Here is a 16,780-nt window from a genome sequence, read left to right as displayed (position 1 = left end):
TTTAAAGCCTCCATCGAGAGCGATAGAAAAGACATTTTCAATTTTCATTGATTGATGATTTTATTTATTTTATTTTTTAATTTTTTTTTGAATATGAGGTTCATCCCCCCCTTTCAATTTTCGATGGATTGATCCCGATCTCCCCAATAGTATTTTTACATCAGTAAAATTTTATTTGATATTCTATAGGGAAATCATTGTATGTGTAAGTTTTTAGCTGGGAATTCAAATGGTACAGTCAGAACCCTTATCAAACCTTTAAGATAATAGAGTTGAATTGAATACTGAAAGCCAAGAACTCTAATGCGAGCATCCAGCTCGAGGCCCTGGGGCCCGACCATCCGGCGAGCCTCTTTTATGGCCCGGCCCCCGGCCTGTTCCACTTTTCCAACCGGCCCCCGCGTTGCTTTTGGGCCCTCTCTGTTTGTGTTCGTCTGTCTTCTTTTCCGTTCCGTCCCTTTTGGCTCGGCTCTCTTGGGGTGTGGTGGGGCCGCTCCTGTGGGTCTGGGTTGCTCCCGCTAATTCCCTTTCTCGCTTTGTGTTTTATCTTGTAAGCGGGGTGTGTGCTCGTTCCTTCATTGGGCTTCGCCAATCGCGGTGCTTCTCGGGCCTCTTGTCGGTCCATGATGTCTTCTGGGTCGTTTTACTGGCGAGACAAGTGTGGGAGAAAAAGCCACAAAGAAAATCTCTGGTTTTGCAGGAAGGATTTGGATAATCTGTATGGTTAAGTTTCAATGTTTCGTTCAGGTGAGTTTCTGTTAGTCCAGAAATTCTTGTTTCAAAATATTGATGACGATTAGAATCCATATTACATAAATAGATATATTTCACAAGTCAGTGAACTGCAGTGGCATATTGAAACTTGAATTCAATGTGATTTTAGCTTTTGTTCTCCTTTGTGTGATGCCCAGATGGAGAACTCGGCGCATCGGAGTCCTAGCTCAGAAATTATGAATTGGTTTATTTTTTATGTGCACCTTACGTATTGCCAAAGAAAATTCTCATTTACTTTCTCCTTCCCTAAATTTTTTTCCTTCAGAGGTTTCTCTTGAGAACGGAATAGGCTTTTCTTGTTACCAGAATGTCTTCAAAGTTTCGTTGACAAGCAACGGATAGTCTTTATAAGAACCCAGAAGGAATTTCCGAGACACCGCTAAGTATTATTCCTACACTGGTAACCTAGGGGAGGGGGGTGCAGTTGATCTTTTCTTAAACAGATGATTTCACTTTCTAACTGGTAATTTCTGTTTGAAGACGCAGAAACTAGTCCAGAAAATTGATTTGCTGTTTCTGATGTCACGCAGTGATGATCAAGCGTGCAAACAAATTACCAAAGCGAAGGTGTGGGCTGAAAAGATGCCCTGTGGCAGTTCTGATCATTTTTTTGGTTATAATCATTGCAGCCTCCAGGTTACTCTTAAAAACAGAAAGAGCACAGGACAAACAATCATCTATTCATCTCCAACCTACTGTGGTGTTGAGAAAGGGAAAAGAAGTGATATGGCAGATACCTGATTCACCTAAAGCTGTTATGTTTCTGGCTCATGGATGCAATGGTAAAGCTACAAACTTTTGGGATAGATGTCCGAGTTGTCCTCATTGCATTGGTCTGCCTGAGGAAAGGCTTATTGTTCTTCATGCTCTGGCTAGGAAGTTTGCTGTTATAACCATTTCAAGTACAGGTAAATGCTGGTCACTTGGGAGACAGCAAGAAAGACTAATTGTGAAAGAGATTATCAAACTTTGGGTTGCCAAAAACAAACTTGAAAAGCTCCCTCTTGTAGCTCTGGGAGCATCATCTGGTGGATATTTTGTTTCACTGTTAGCCACTGATATGACTTTTAATAGTATAACGCTGATGATCGCACAAGCACTGTTTTATAGGAAGGACATGCCAAATAACTACCCTCCTACCCTTTTTGTCCACATGCCTAAGGATCAAGCAAGGTTACAGATTATCAATGAAAATTTGGTAACTTTAAGAAAGAAAGGCATTGATGTTCAAGAAATTACTGCTATGGAGTTCCCCTTGAACCCAGACTTCTTGGCTGACAGAATCCCAGGTCTGAACCGAACCATCTCTGTAAAGCTTTTAGAGCTATTCCACAGAAGAGGATTCATTGATCAGAAGGGGTATATGAAGAAAGATGGGCGTGCAACAAAATGGAAAGAAGCTCTCAGGGAGGCTGGAACTCTGTTACCATATGTAACTGAGTTGGTCCATCACATTCAGGAGGAATTGAATCTTGCATTTGCATACCATGAGATGACAAGCTTGCAATCTGAGCAGATCTTTGACTGGTTTGAATCTCATATGAGTTGATTAGGAGCTATAACATGAAAATCCCCATTGCAAGTTCTTGCTGGAGTTATTCTTTTGACTGCTGACCATGGAATGTGTCATGAACGGGGATTCTAAAACAAGAACGACAAGAAAGCTTATACGGAGTGGTTTACTAAAGAAGGGATGTAGGTGTCTTTCCAAAGATGGAAATTAATATTCATGTGCAATTCATGGAATTTCAAAGTTGCTTCTATTTCCTTGAGAGATGTTCCATACCACCATTAAAGTGCTTAGCTATGGGGAGTTCAGACCAGACCAAGGGGAGGGGCTTAAAGTCTTGAAAAGGAAAGGCCTCCAGGAAGAAGCCAAACATAAGGCCAAAGCAGCAGGTGGGTTGAGCCAATGAAGCTTTCTCAGCATCACATCACACCCTTCACAAGTGATGCTTGCTTTCATTGCACCACTCACTGAACCAAGTCCTTCCAATATCTTTAAAAGGCATTTCATCCACAGTAGAAAATTTTATGGTATGCACTTCCTATTTATTTTCTTTTATTCTTTTTTCTTATCTTAGCATTTGATTCTTGATTGGCCCGCTTTTATTACTTCTCAAATATTATGTTAATATGCTTTCTTTCCCATTTTTAACTGCGGATACTATCTCTATTATATCATTTAACATTTTTAGAATTAGACTCATGACATCTGAAAATATTTTTCTCGCTATCTCAAGAGTATGTATTTATTCCGACGTCATAATTTAGTTGTCTACTCCAATTTCAATGATGAATAATCAATCACCAGATACTGCCAAACAAACATTTGTTTCTTAAGGTTACTATTATGATACTGTATTGCATGCTTCATAGTTTCTACAAAGAACTCCCTCTCTGGATCTAGGTTTTGCACTGGTCAGATTCAGGACAGACAGGAAAGAAAGAAGAAAAAAAAGATCCTCGTTTTTATTACACCTATTCCCTTGGCAAGTGGTCTTTTTTGTCTCTAGTCATCATGAATGCTTGATAGTCCAATTAATTTCAAAAAGATCCGCTGGCCTAGGGAGGTTTTTTACTCTTTTTTTTTTAAATTATTTTATTATTATTATTTTTTTTGGGGTACTTTACTTGAGTAAAATGCATTTACTCTTAACCTCTGTCAATCTATTTCCCATTAGGCTAATAGAATGTAGTTGTCGGAAGATCTCTTTGCTTATTCAATGGTGTGAAAAATTCCATGAAGGGGATCCATCAGAGCATTAAGCTTGGTGGGGTTCTTCCATTCTTGGGTATTTGGGCCTGCAATTAAGCTTGGACTCAAACTTCGAAGCCTGCCTGAAGCTCATAATCTGTGAAACCTGATTGTTATTGTCAGGTGCCTTTCCAAACAGAAGACTCATAGGATATTATTAGCAATGTAAAAGAATTACAATTCTCCGTCTGGAAACAACTCTAAGTTGCCGATCTTTTCATGTTCTGTTGGAGGTTATGTTTTTGCATCACTAGAATCAACCCAGCCTTATCCCAACTAAATGGGGACAACTTTATGGATCTTTTCCCTCCAGTCAGTTCTATTCAAGGTCATACTTGATACAAGGTCTCAGCTGTGCATGGTCTTTCCTCACCACTTCTGCTATGGTCATTTTAGGTCTGCTTCTGGCTCTTTTAGTTCCTTCAATCTGAATGAAATTACTCCTCTGCATTAGAGCATCCAAAGGCCTTTGTTGAACATTGCCATGCCACCTCATATGATGTTCTATTAGCTAATAGGGTGTTAGAGATACTCCAAAATCAACTATAGTATGATCATTCCATATTTTATCCTTCCTCGTTTTGCCACTCATCAATTGCTAGATCCTCATCTCCACTACATTGACTTTTCCTATATGATACATCTTAACTGTCCACTAATCATATGACTATCTTATAAAATCTCCAACTTAGTGTGTGTTCCTCATCTTTACTACTCTTTGCGATGCCTATCTCAAAGGATCAATTCCTGCGTAGCGGCCACTGTAGCAACAGAACCAGTTCAGCCTCCTTTCTGTTTTACCTTTTAGTGAAAAAGTGGGAAAGAAGTGTTAAAAGCTGAGTTAACCTTTGTTGGATCAGTTCTAAGACTACAGGCATCGGCATTTTCCCCCTCTCCTATTTATTTCCTTTTAGGGTTTTTTCCTTCTTACCTGTTTGTCTTATGAATTAAATCCAGATGAAATTCGAGTATGATCTTTTTATTTATGTCTCCATTCTTGGTTGGTGGAACCATGTAACCTCAAACACTAAACACGACGTGTAATCTACTAAATCTGAAGGACCTTGGTTTTGTGAGCTCATTGGAGCTCCTCTCAAAATAATGGGTTTGTTTGGAGATGAATATTACTAATGGATGGAGGCTGTAGTTCCATTAGGTTTGTGTTATTTGTTTTTAATTCCTTTGATATAGTATTGTGATTTGACCTGAACTCAAAGATACCCTCACAATCAAAGTTTAAAGAAGGGGGAATTAACAGTGCTTAATACAAAATGAATGGACCTTGCAGCTTCCACTTATTAGTAAAGTTCACCTTCCAGTGTCATTATCCTTGGAGGGGCTCTGCTAGCTTCACAAAACTAAAATTATTCCAACTTGTCAAAAGCTATGCGATACTTAGTTGCTAAATTGCATTGATCACACCTGAATTTTAAATAAAATTTAATTCATCAATCAAGTTGCAAGAGAGAAACTAAAAACCTAACTGGAGAGTTAGGAAAGAGAAAAAAGGCTGGCACCAAAAGTCTTAGAATTGATTCAACCAAGTTATAACTAAAAAAAAAAAACAGCTGAAAGTTGCAGAAAACATTGGCTAGATCATTCTGCCAACCCAGATCTCAATGAGTACCACATGCTTTACCATTCAGCCACTACCACCACCACCAACAACAGCAACAAGTTTTATCCAAATAAACAGGGTCAGCTACATCGATCCTTACCTTCCAATTTGCTCTATTTGAGGCCATACTAGATGCAAGGCCTAAGCCATGTATATCATTTCTCATCACTTCTCCATTAAGGTTATTTTAGGTCTGCCCTTAGCTCTTTTAGTTTCTTCAGCCTAGAGTAAATCATTTCATGTAGGGGCATTTTAAAGGCCTCCATTGGACATATCCATGCATCTCAAATGACTTCCTCGTGGCTTATCATTTATCAGAGCTATATCCAAACCAGCTCTAATATGATCATTCCTTATTTTATCCTTTCTAGTTTTGTCATTCATCCGTCTTAACATCCTCATTTCGGCCACCATTGAACTCAAGTATCCCATTTCAACTGATCCCATTGCACTCATCCACGCTAGTGCACACATTACAAACCTAGCTAGCAATCTCTTGCAAAAATATAATTAAAATGATAGGTTGAATTTGAAGAACAGCCAGTTTAGTGTTTGGAGGGATTTCAAGCAAATCAAGGTTAATTCAGTCAAAAACAGCTCATGAAAAGCTTATTCAGTCTATTAAAATGCCTTTCTTGCACTCATTCTTATATTGTTAATTCCATTCTCCCCCCCTTAAAAGGACATCTAGTACCAAGGTCTCGTTCAATTCTGAAGAATACCAATCTTCTAGATATTAAAGCTCTTTCTGCTCAACAGCTTTGCCTCCTCATTAAAGTGCTTCTTTAATTGTAGGACTTGGCAGAAAAATCATGTGATATTACTGAACCAAGGACATCCATTTACTGCCTGAGCAGCAGAGCGGAGTGTTGCCCTCTGAAATAAAGTCCATACAGGTGGAACAGATGTCCAAGCAAATCATAGCCCAAACCTAGGTCCAATTAGCTCTGCCAAGTGGTCCTGATGCATTTTAGTCCTGAATCTTCATTGGTTCAGGCTGAGACCATTTAGCCTTGATTGAACCAGGGTTTTGGTTTACCGGACCAAACTTACACCCCCTACCTGATAGATTAATCAATTACAATTTCTGACTTGCATCTGAAATTGGAAATTTTGTTTGCTGTCAGACGGGTATCTTCCGTACAGCTCTCAGATCACAACATGTGACTTTTTGAGATTTAACAATTGTGATCTCTCCCACCCTTGTATTCACAGTCATTGGATCTAGAAAATGCCACATGCCACAATTCGAGAGCCGTGCTGGAGATACCCGCGTGGCAACAAACAAAGACTCTTGATATTAAAACATGTCTCTTCAATCCCCATGATTCAGAAATAAATGATTTAGTTATAGTAACTTGAATTTTCAACTTTGCTTTCCAGATGGTCAGCAACAATTCAGCCACTTCATTCTTCAAATCTATTATTTGCACGAATTCATATTCAAAAAAACCCTACTCGTATCTCTGTTTTTGGCAAGGAACCATGCCTTAGAAGAATAGATGGTCTTAGTTTGAAGTCTTCTCCACTTCTTGGGACCACTCCTATGAGGTTCCATGATTCTTGCAGGACTCATTCTGCAGGATCTTACATTGGTAAGATTATCTTGGGAGCCAGCCCTTGGTAATAGATACCCTGTTACCAACTGTTCGACAAACACATCCAAGCTGCTATTGGTTTAGGGTGAAGATCCCATATCACATCAGTGTCTACTTCAGTCAAAAGTTGCAGAAGTGATAGCTCAGTTACAATAACTTGAGGTTTTAACTGTGACCACTCTATTGAACTATATTTGCACTGTGAGATGGAACTATAAATTCTAAAATAAGCATATTTATATGTAACTTATATCTGCAGTTACTAAAACAAGGTAGTCTCATAGCATCATCAGAAACTAGCTCAATATAGACTCAAGCAAACAACCCTAAAGAAACTTAAACGTCCAGAGACCAAACGGAAACTCTTAAAACTGAAAAAGCGTTCTGCGTTGTCAAGTTTTTGGCCTGAGGCTACCCTCGTTAACTTTGCTTGACAACAAACAGCACCAACTAAAAACATCAAAACAAACAATCCTAAAAAGGCTCATGTCTAAAGACCAAAAGAAAGCTTTTTAAAGTGAAAGTTGTCTACTCCATTCAGGTTCTGGGCCTGAGGCGACCCTCATTAGCTTGCTTGAAAAGTTCAGCTTGAGCTGCTGCAGCCTTGGTAGATGCTACTGTCCTAGCAAAGCTGACCTTTACTTCCTGGGTGCTGAAAGGGAACTTCTTATTCACCATGGAGTTGAGGAAAGCAGCTGTTCCTTCTCGGTAGAGCGCACCGATCCCATCACCGCGATTGTTGCTTAATGCTTGTGGCAAGGTAAGTCTTGTCTCCATTGCTGGAGTGGCCACAACCCCGAACACACCTCCCACTGTGCCCCACCAGCCTAGAAGACTCCATATCAACCCTGGGTGTGTCCTCCAGAAACTAAAAAAGAACATGTACAATGATGAGAATGAAGCATCCCATCATTCCAATTAGAAGGTTAGTTGAGATTTGTGATTGATTAATAACTTACGTGCATGTACCACCGATGGGTGTATTGGGGTCAGGAATCAATGGTGTTGGTGGAGAGACGCTAGGAATTGTTGGTGTAATGGGTGCAGGAGTTGGAGTGGGTGGAGTGCCACCACCAGTGCCAGTACTTGGAGGAGAGGGGTTGTATCCCCCACCACCACCTGAAGGTGTTGAAGGTGTTGAAGGTGTATGGTTGCAACTTCCGCCTTTTCCATGTGAGGGTGATGGCGAAGTTCCATGGGGAGGACTCCTGTGTGGATCTGCATAAGACATAATGCAATCATAATGTATCATCATTCTCAGAGAGAGAGAGAGAGAGAGAGAGAGAGAGAGAGAGAGAGAGAGAGAGAGAGAGGAGACAGAGGGAGAGAGAGGTCACCTGTCGGAGTGCTTCCAGTAGGTGGGTTGGGGGACGCATAGTAGTGCTTTTGATCTTCAAAGCTTATGGACATGACAGGATTGAGCACCAGGTTCTGAGAAACTAAGGCAAGCATCAGAACCCATATGAAGGAAGTGTTTAGGTTTCTCATTTGCTCCACCTTTGATTTAGCAAACTTGATCACAGTTATGGAAATGGGAAGGAGACCGAAGTGAGAGATGAGTATCTGTGAAGCCAAGCGGTGAATATAAAGCTCCGAGAGCACAGTAAATAGAAGCAGTTGAAAGAGTATTTTGGTTAGTTGACATGCTGCAGGCGCATTTATATGAATTAATAGCAGGCAATAGCTATGCTGCATTAAAACTACACAGTGAAATTGAATCTTTCACAGTGAAGCTACTTTCTCTCAAGTACCGGTCTTCAACTTCTGTATTATCTGTCACTTGCTATGTGACATCTACTGTATTCTACCATAGTTTGCCATTTGGCTTAGTACCCATGTCACTAAGTATCTTTAAGTCCACAGTAATTCCTTTTGGAATATAATACGTATGCTGCTTCACTCTCAGTTTTTGTGTGTTTACGGATGCCAAGTGGCAAGTTTGGAAGTTCTCTTGGCACTAAGTATCTTTAAGTCCACAGTAGTTCCTTATGTAATATAGTTATAGTATGCTGCTTCACTCATTTTCTATGTATAGTGATGCCAAGTGGCAAGTTTAGAAGTTCTCTCTCTCTCTCCAGCTGATACAAACCTCTTTTGTTGTTCTTTAAATGATTTTTCCTGTATTCTTGGGGAGGAGAGGAGAGGAGAGGACTGTGAACGATGATGGTGGTGGTGGTGGTGGTATAAATTTCCACTTAAATACCTGAGTAAAGTAATTGCTGGGCAGTTGTTAGGTGAAGAAGAGTCGGGGCCTCTTAAATTACAACTGCTATTACAGTGCAGGAGAGTAAGTGCTAAATATTAGCTGTTTTCTTGGTAGATATACCAATTCTTGTACAGGAGGTACGGATGATGTGGTGTTGCTTTCATGGTTGACAGCTGCAGTTCGCAGATGAACCTGGAATGCCTTCCCTTTGAATCATCATTTCCCAATGACACTCATAACTCAGTGAAACACAAAATTTATACCCTTCTATAAAATAATTCAGTGCGGTGTCTAAGAAATTTTAGAAAAAATCTTGTCCACTATTAGATATTCTTTGTTTTTTTCAATTTATTTATTTATTCTCTTTGTCTTTTTTTTTATATTATTCTTTTTGTTTGATTTTATGGTCTTTCTTCTTTATTTTTTTACTATTTTTTTATTTGATTTCATATTGTGAATCGAAATATTTATGATGATTGCATCTCCTACCAAGAAAAAATTGATTTGCATTTAATTTTTTAGGGTTAAAATCATGGGTTTTTTTTTTTTTGTGGTATTGTTGCTTTAATTTATCTATTTTTTTTCAAGAAAAAATATTATTATTATTCTTTTTTAATGTATGTGGACACTACAAAATATATGTGGATTTATGTCTTAATATAATAAAATAATTCAGAAATGGAATTCCCAATTTGTCCTACATGGGACCATATAATATGTGCATTGAAAAAGCATTTAGTGTTTTTTTAATGGGGAGGTGGTTTGAACTTTATTCTTTGGCTTCTCCATATTGAATTTTCATTCTGCCCCTAATCTCTCATCTACCCATTTCATGTTTTAATGATAATGGGAAACCAACGTCCTCTGTCCTGATCTTTGCAATGTATGATGTCCTTATCACCCCTAGAACTATTGACTAGAGGAGGAAAGAGTCATGGCTACAGATCCATGATTAGTGGAGTTGTTTTATGCAAATGATATTCCATCATCTTCTTATCAAGTCTCCATATCTACTGGAGGGAATCCCTAAACCTGTAAACAGATCAGATTCGGCTCAAATACACTAGTATTCGAATCCAATTAGCAAAATCGCTATTTGAATCCAAATCCGAATCTGGCAGAAATATAGAGAAGGCATCCAAATTCAAATCCGAAACTTTATTGGATATTCGATAATAATCTGATCCGATAAATTATTCGATTATTGTTTGATGATTGTCATTTTTTTATATTTTTTATTTCCAATTTTCAATTTCCGATTACCAATTACTAATTTTCGAATCCGATTGTCATCCATTTTCAGAGAAAAAAATGTTGAATACTTTACACTATTCGGATAAATTTTTATCCAGATATTATCCGATCCAATAAGTAATTATCTAAATCTAAATCCGGTTGTTTAGTGGATGGATACGGATATTTTTCGGTAAGAATTTTCAAATATGGATACCCTTAAATGAATACGAATACTAATTTGGAGGCGGATTTTATAGGTCAAGGAATCTCCAATGTTTGAATTGGAAAATAAACAAAAGAATAGTTGGGTTCATGAAAACCATGGCTTCTGTTGTTTATTTGCTGCCTGAACTTCGAAGTTTGCATAGATTGTTATTCGTAATTACTTATTTAGTAGAGCAAATGGGAGCAATGACAAAGTCATAAATGACCTAGTCACCAGCCGACCACATCATTCCCCTCTCTCTCTCTCTTCAATTAATTACTCAATCGGACGGCAAAGAAAGGATAAGAAATTACTTGCCGGACAGAAAGGAAAATAAATTGCCATGGGTCCTTTAATATTGTCAACTAACAAGGAAAATAAAGCAATTTTATGTTGGGTATTTTGATCAATAAAGTTATAATTCTACCCATTTTGTGTTTAAGTGCTTATTATTAAAAATAAAAAATAAAAATAAAAAAGGTGATACAAAGTTGAATGGCTGAAAATGGAATTATAATTATATTTGAGGGGGTGGTATGTGTACTTTTTTTAAACATTATCAATTTGTCGTTCCCCCTAGTCGTTTTTAACATGTTTTTTACATTGTTTGAGAACCTTAGTCATATGCTTCCCATATCCATTGGCCATTGACGAAAGAACATATTGTCGTTAATTTTGATGATGTATGTGTTTTGTTAAATTCCAACAAATGATTGACTAATGTTTCAATTATTTCCATGCAAATATTGAATAGAGTTTTTGTGAAATTAATTAATGATGACTATAACTATTATTTTGTAGGGTTTGTTGGTTATGAGAATGACCCAAATATTACTTATTGTAAAAGTAATATTATGAGAGAAAATGTATGTCACCTTCATTAAATTTAATGATCTATAATATATTGATGGTGTTTATTGCTTTTTAAGTGTATACTAAATTAATTTCAAGTGTTTATAATAATGTCTACTTTTTTTAATAATTGGAAATAAGATAACCTTTTTTAAGTCATTATTTTATAAAAAATAATTTTTCATAAGATTGGAATATGTAGTGGATGACTATGGTTAAAAGAAAAGAAATGTTCAATTCAAAAGGTGACTTTTCCTAATTACATCACAATCATTATTAAAGAACGCTGGATGCTTTGATTGGCAATGGAAATTAGACTAGATCTTTAAAAGTATATCCAAAAGATACAGGGAATCTATACATATGTAATGATCAAAAGGAACATTAAAAACAAAAAAGGTTATCTAACTCATTTGATCTTAATAAAACTAAAGGATTTGCATACAACATCATAAGTACTAATAGACATGTATAAAGATTCAAGAATCATTATGAAAGGAAATAATTGATTGAATTAGCCTTATCCAAAAAAAAGGAAAGTTTGAACCAATCATATGATCCCTTCAAAAATATATGATGATCATTTGAGCTAATTAAAATTAACAAACCTTTCTAGATAGGAATAATTCACGAAACATGAATTCCACTGGCAAGACATAGTAGTTGAGATATGAAATTGAAACTTTTGGTTTCAGAATTTATAACTACCGTATCTCAAATATCTTCCTAAGTCTTTTGGTCGAATGATTTAATGTCAATCATCTATATATGCTTCTGTTGATGTGATGGTTCACCACAAAAAAAGAACAGGAAAAGTTTTAGGTAGTTGTGTATCAGCTAGATTAACGGTGTTGGCTTGCCAATCAACTGTTAGATTAGTTGACATCCACAATTCCGTTTGGGGTTTTGGAGAAATTTTCCAAGCATCATCCAATAAGAAATACAAAAGCTGCATGTCTTGCTAACCTTCCTATTCCTGCAATTAAATATTTTTCGATTTCTATAAATATTAACCGACAGTTCAATCATCCAACTACTACTCTAGTTCTAGGGACTAATGTCATCCATACATTAGCTCTCAGTAGCAAATAATTTGAAGTCACTTATAAATAAGGTTACTATTATAAGTAAGGAGGTATGAACTATAAGCTGCTCAAGTCAATGATGCTTTGCCACTGAGAAGACCCAGATTAGGATTTCTTTGATTTTGAAACACTGCCGTCCTGCTCCAAATCTGTTAACCTGAGTTCTAAAGATCTGCTATTTTGAGTAGGAATTAACATGAAAAGGAGCCGGCCCCAACTACTCAAGATGGGGGGGCGTTATGAATCAAGAGACTAATGGATGAGAAATCATTTGCCTTCCTTACATATTATATATACATTACCAGATCGATTCTTTGTACCATATAATATTGAAAGGAGGAAACAAAATCAAATAAAGTATAAGAATAGTCCTAATACTAATGGAATGCATGATATAAAGATCTCTCTCTCTCTCTCTCTCTCTTTCTCTTCTTGTAGCCTGGTTATTATATGAACGTTTCTCATGCATAAAATAAAAATGTAGCACAAAGTGCGGAAAGCCTAGAGGAGCTTGGCTTAATAACTAGAAGAGAGGGAGGAAGAATAATGGTGAAACTAAGAAATATATATTTATATGCAGAGAACATGAATGTAGCCATAAGTCTACATTTAGGGGTTGTTTGCTAGAAAGATAAGCGAAATAATATACCTATCATGCTTATATATATACATGCATGTGTTAGGTATTGTTTAGCTACCTTGACCAAGTCTCAATAGGAATCATGATGAACTCACTGTTGACTGGATATCATCTTCTCATTGCATCTGCTTCAATTCCTTCAGCACAGATATTAATTCATATTTCATCTCTCCACCCGTAAATCATGGATCCAATACAATAAACCAACGTGGGAGAACCGGAAGGAATACTTGAACTACTTGCCTTAGGGAGAGTTGCAGGGGACCAAGCTCTTGTCATGGACTAGAACACTAGCATTGGGTATTACTTCCCAGGAAGCATTCTTTCTTTAAGTTAAATGTGTTACAAATAGACCAAACCCAACAGAACAATGATGGGCAAAGAAAATTACAGGGAAGACCCGTGCACACATAGAAGATGGACCACAAAGATTTATGTGTGATCATTGATACTGGGTAAGGATCAACAGTAATCATTAGATGTATGTGTGATCATTGATACTGGGTAAGGATCAACAGTAATTATTAGAATAAACTGTGATAAGACTTCAGCCACCACAATGGGGTTCCAGAAAATCAAACCCTGCAGCAAGCCTGGGTAAAGGATAACCATATCCTATCCTGCCTTGTTAAGGAAGAGATATGAGGATGAGATGAATTGATCATCCAGAAAGTAATGCTCTATCGTTTGTTTGGATCGATGCTTAATTATTTTGTTGGTTGGAGGCTAAATATTCAAGACCCTTACATTCAGAATTTGAGGCCAGCTATCTTGAACCAGTCTATATAGCTAGCTTGGACACTTTATCCATATACCCAGCTACTTGCACAACTTGCTTCTTTGGGTATAGCTTCTCATATCAATTGACAGCAAGAAGGCCTGTCGCTCTTTGCGTGTTTTTGGTTGGTTTTTAATGTGAATTATGGATGAGATTTATGGTACCAAACAAGGGGCCAATATGATCACAATTAAACATAGGCCTGTGTGTCTCAGTTTAATCGTTTTAAAGAGATTTACATTATTAGGAAGGAAGTTTTCATTTGACCCGCAATAGATGGGAACATTAAAATACACCCTGAGGCTCAGAAATGTTTTATCTACGTTACAACTTTTTTAAATAGAAGATTTGAAGTTTAAAAAATTGAATTCCTCCACTAAGCTACATACTGAACGTGACATGTTTATCGTCCTTTGAAGGAGATTCCATGTGACCTTCTTAATTCCCTGCATCAAAAGTCAACATGCTCAGACGATTCAATCGTGGAGATCAATTCATTAGTGTTATTAGAATCCTGTCTTGATTGACAATCATGTTTAATTTCCTGTATATAAGTAAGCACAAAGAAACTCAACTGCAACGCCCATCACCTCTAACCATTCCTTACTTCATTCCTGTAGGGATGGAGTTTTCCTTTGGTTTTGTAGTCTGTGTTTCAATTATAGTCATCTCTATCATATTCCTCTTACACAAGAAACTCAATGATGACAACAAAAACAACAGGAGATTACCCCCAGGATATATGGGTCTGCCTTGGATAGGTGAGACACCTGCATTCTACAAAGCACAGCTTAAGAATAGGTTGTTTGAGGATTTCTTTCAACCTCGGATTGCAAAACATGGCAATGTCTTCACCACTATGCTAATGGGATCCCCGACGGTGGTGGTGAGCGGTGTTGCAGCTAACAAGTTCTTCCTGTCCAATGAATTCAAGCTAGTGGTGAGTGCATGGCCATCTACATCAGTACAGCTCATGGGTAAAGAATCTATCATGGAGAGGATAGGTGAGAAACATCGTTGTATCCGTGGTGTTATCACTGAGGTCCTCAGCCCTTCTGGGCTTGAGCATCTAGTCCCCAAGATATGCAACACAGTGGAGGAACACCTCAAAAAGTATTGGCAAGGACGCGACACAATAAAGCTTTTTCCCTCAGCAAAGATGCTGACATTCTCAACAGTGATGGAGTGCTTGCTTGGAATTGAAGCAGAGCCTGAGATGTTGAACATGTTTGAGAAAGTGTTGGAAGGGGTTTTTAAACCACTTGTGGAGTTTCCAGGGACCCCATTTTGGAAAGCAAAGAGAGTAAGGTTGGAGATTGTAGACAAGTTGCTCAATGTAGTTAGAAAAAGGAGGGAAGAGATGGAAAGAGGATTGGAAGGAAAGGAGGAAGGTTCCCTACTAACTCGATTGGTTAAGGGGTTGATACAAGGAGAGATAAGCGAGGTTGAGGTCATCGACAACATGGTGTTGCTGGTGTTTGCCTCTCATGATACAACTTCTTTTGCAATTGCAATGACATGTAGGATGTTGGCTCTCCATCCTAACTGCTATGCTCTCCTTCTCCAAGGTATGTATCTATCTCAATATCATGCTCATCTCTTTCTTTCATATTGTTATTGAGTTTTATAGAGGATAGTCTTGTTAGTAGAAGTCATCAGCATAATCATGTGTGAGAGACTGAATTATTACCAGTACAATTCAGTGGTTCCATTGATGAGAAGAAGTGTCTCCGTCTATCATTACACATAGATACATACTCTCATCATACTGCAAAGCAATCCGTTTCTTTCTGTCCTTCATTTTTTGTGTATTTCAATTTTATAGAAAAATACTAATGGTTTCCAATTGGATTTCTCTATTTCTGCAGAACATGAAGAAATAATGGCAAGTAAAAGTCCAGGAGAAACCTTAACACTAGAGGACATAAAGAAGATGAAATATACATGGCAAGTTGCTCGTGAAAGCTTGCGAATGTTTCCACCCATCTTCGGATCTTTCAGGAAAGCAATTGTCGACATTCAGTATGAAGGATTTACCATCCCCAAAGGATGGAAGGTACTGCTACAAACTTCATTCTCTTCATCAAATACTTGGGCATGTCTATATTCAGGAGCTCAACTTTGCACAACACTGTGCTGCAAATGGTCGAGATCGAAATCTCAGTTGAGATCTCGATCTTGACCCTTCACTGCAGGTGCTACCCAAGCAGTAATAGATGTTGTCTTAACAAGGAACCTTTTGCATAATTTTAGTTCTTAGATATCCATTGCACGCATGATTCAAATATATTTGAAATTATACAAATCCAAAGTTACTAAGATTTCACTTTTCTTGAAAAGAAAAAATAGTCCAACGATCTTTCCTTTCTTTCCCTTCCAAGTCTAAACCTTGAAATGAACTGGATAAGCAGATGATATTATTCACTTATTTCTGTTGTGGATTTTACAGGTGCTGTGGACAGCTTATGGTACCCATTATGATGAAGATTGCTTCCCAGATCCTCTCAGTTTCAATCCAAGCAGGTTTGAAGAGCCCATTCCACCATATGCTTACATTCCATTCGGAGGGGGACCCAGGATATGTGCAGGATACCAATTGGCAAAGTTAAATATACTCATCTTCTTGCATTTCTTGGTAACTCGTTATGATTGGTCGCCAATTCATCCAGACGAGACTATTACCATGGACCCCCTTCCTTTTCCTCGCCATGGGATGCCAATCAGAATTTCACCTAAGTTTTAGATATCAAATGTATAATGCTTATAGGCCATATACATTGTAAATTCGGTAGCAGTAATTTTATAACCAGTAATCTTGTAATGTCTGATGTACACAGAAGTACTATTGTTATGAAATAAAAAAGGATATTAACACCAGAGCCTTCTAAATTACATGAATTCAACAAACTAAAAGATTCTGGGTATGTGTATAATCCAGAGTCGAAGCTCAAGCAGTTTTAATAAAGAGAATTTTAGGTTTCAGTCCCTTAAATTGGGGCTAAACTAATGTCTGGTCCCTATTAGCCCATA

At 37.6% G+C, this 16,780-nt stretch overlaps 3 protein-coding genes across 5 annotated transcripts; 2 read left to right on the top strand and 1 right to left on the bottom strand.

The window, feature by feature from the left end:
• Positions 1-626: 626 nt before the first annotated feature.
• On the top strand, positions 627-3,326 carry LOC149026122 (secretion-regulating guanine nucleotide exchange factor). Of its 3 annotated transcripts, none has more exons than XM_089146367.1 (3): positions 627-747; positions 1,040-1,157; positions 1,305-3,326. In XM_089146367.1, coding segments are annotated over exons 2-3 (1,020 nt in total). In that variant the 5' UTR covers positions 627-747; positions 1,040-1,156; the 3' UTR covers positions 2,324-3,326. The 3 variants fall into 3 exon arrangements, with proteins under 3 accessions (XP_089002493.1, XP_089002495.1, XP_089002494.1); XM_089146369.1 differs by having other exon boundaries at positions 1,255-3,326; XM_089146368.1 differs by having other exon boundaries at positions 912-1,157.
• Positions 3,327-6,760: 3,434 nt separating this feature from the next.
• On the bottom strand, positions 6,761-8,352 carry PDF1 (protodermal factor 1). The gene is made up of 3 exons (XM_089146370.1): positions 8,086-8,352; positions 7,708-7,966; positions 6,761-7,616 (listed from the first exon to the last, which is right to left on the bottom strand). The coding sequence occupies exons 1-3, from the start codon at positions 8,234-8,236 to the stop codon at positions 7,286-7,288; spliced, it is 741 nt and encodes a 246-aa protein (XP_089002496.1). The 5' UTR covers positions 8,237-8,352; the 3' UTR covers positions 6,761-7,285.
• A 5,792-nt stretch (positions 8,353-14,144) lies between these two features.
• On the top strand, positions 14,145-16,728 carry CYP718 (cytochrome P450, family 718). Its single transcript, XM_089143250.1, has 3 exons — positions 14,145-15,318; positions 15,619-15,806; positions 16,200-16,728. The coding sequence occupies exons 1-3, from the start codon at positions 14,283-14,285 to the stop codon at positions 16,491-16,493; spliced, it is 1,518 nt and encodes a 505-aa protein (XP_088999376.1). The 5' UTR covers positions 14,145-14,282; the 3' UTR covers positions 16,494-16,728.
• The last annotated feature ends 52 nt before the right edge of the window (positions 16,729-16,780 follow it).

This window comes from Hakea prostrata, chromosome 2, assembly GCF_041222555.1.
Source record: "Hakea prostrata isolate BN-2017 chromosome 2, UWA_Hpros_2, whole genome shotgun sequence".
NCBI lineage: Eukaryota > Viridiplantae > Streptophyta > Magnoliopsida > Proteales > Proteaceae > Hakea > Hakea prostrata.
This window is presented reverse-complemented; position numbering and strand designations above follow the sequence as displayed.

Coding starts and splice junctions, on each gene's coding strand:
- CYP718 (XM_089143250.1), top strand. CDS start 14,283: ATGTTTAATTTCCTGTATATAAGTAAGCACAAAGAAACTCAACTGCAA. Junction 15,319..15,618: donor CTATGCTCTCCTTCTCCAAG/GTATGTATCTAT, acceptor CTATTTCTGCAG/AACATGAAGAAATAATGGCA. Junction 15,807..16,199: donor CCATCCCCAAAGGATGGAAG/GTACTGCTACAA, acceptor TGGATTTTACAG/GTGCTGTGGACAGCTTATGG.
- PDF1 (XM_089146370.1), bottom strand. CDS start 8,236: ATGAGAAACCTAAACACTTCCTTCATATGGGTTCTGATGCTTGCCTTA. Junction 7,967..8,085: donor TACTGGAAGCACTCCGACAG/GTGACCTCTCTC, acceptor TGTCTTATGCAG/ATCCACACAGGAGTCCTCCC. Junction 7,617..7,707: donor CCCATCGGTGGTACATGCAC/GTAAGTTATTAA, acceptor GTTCTTTTTTAG/TTTCTGGAGGACACACCCAG.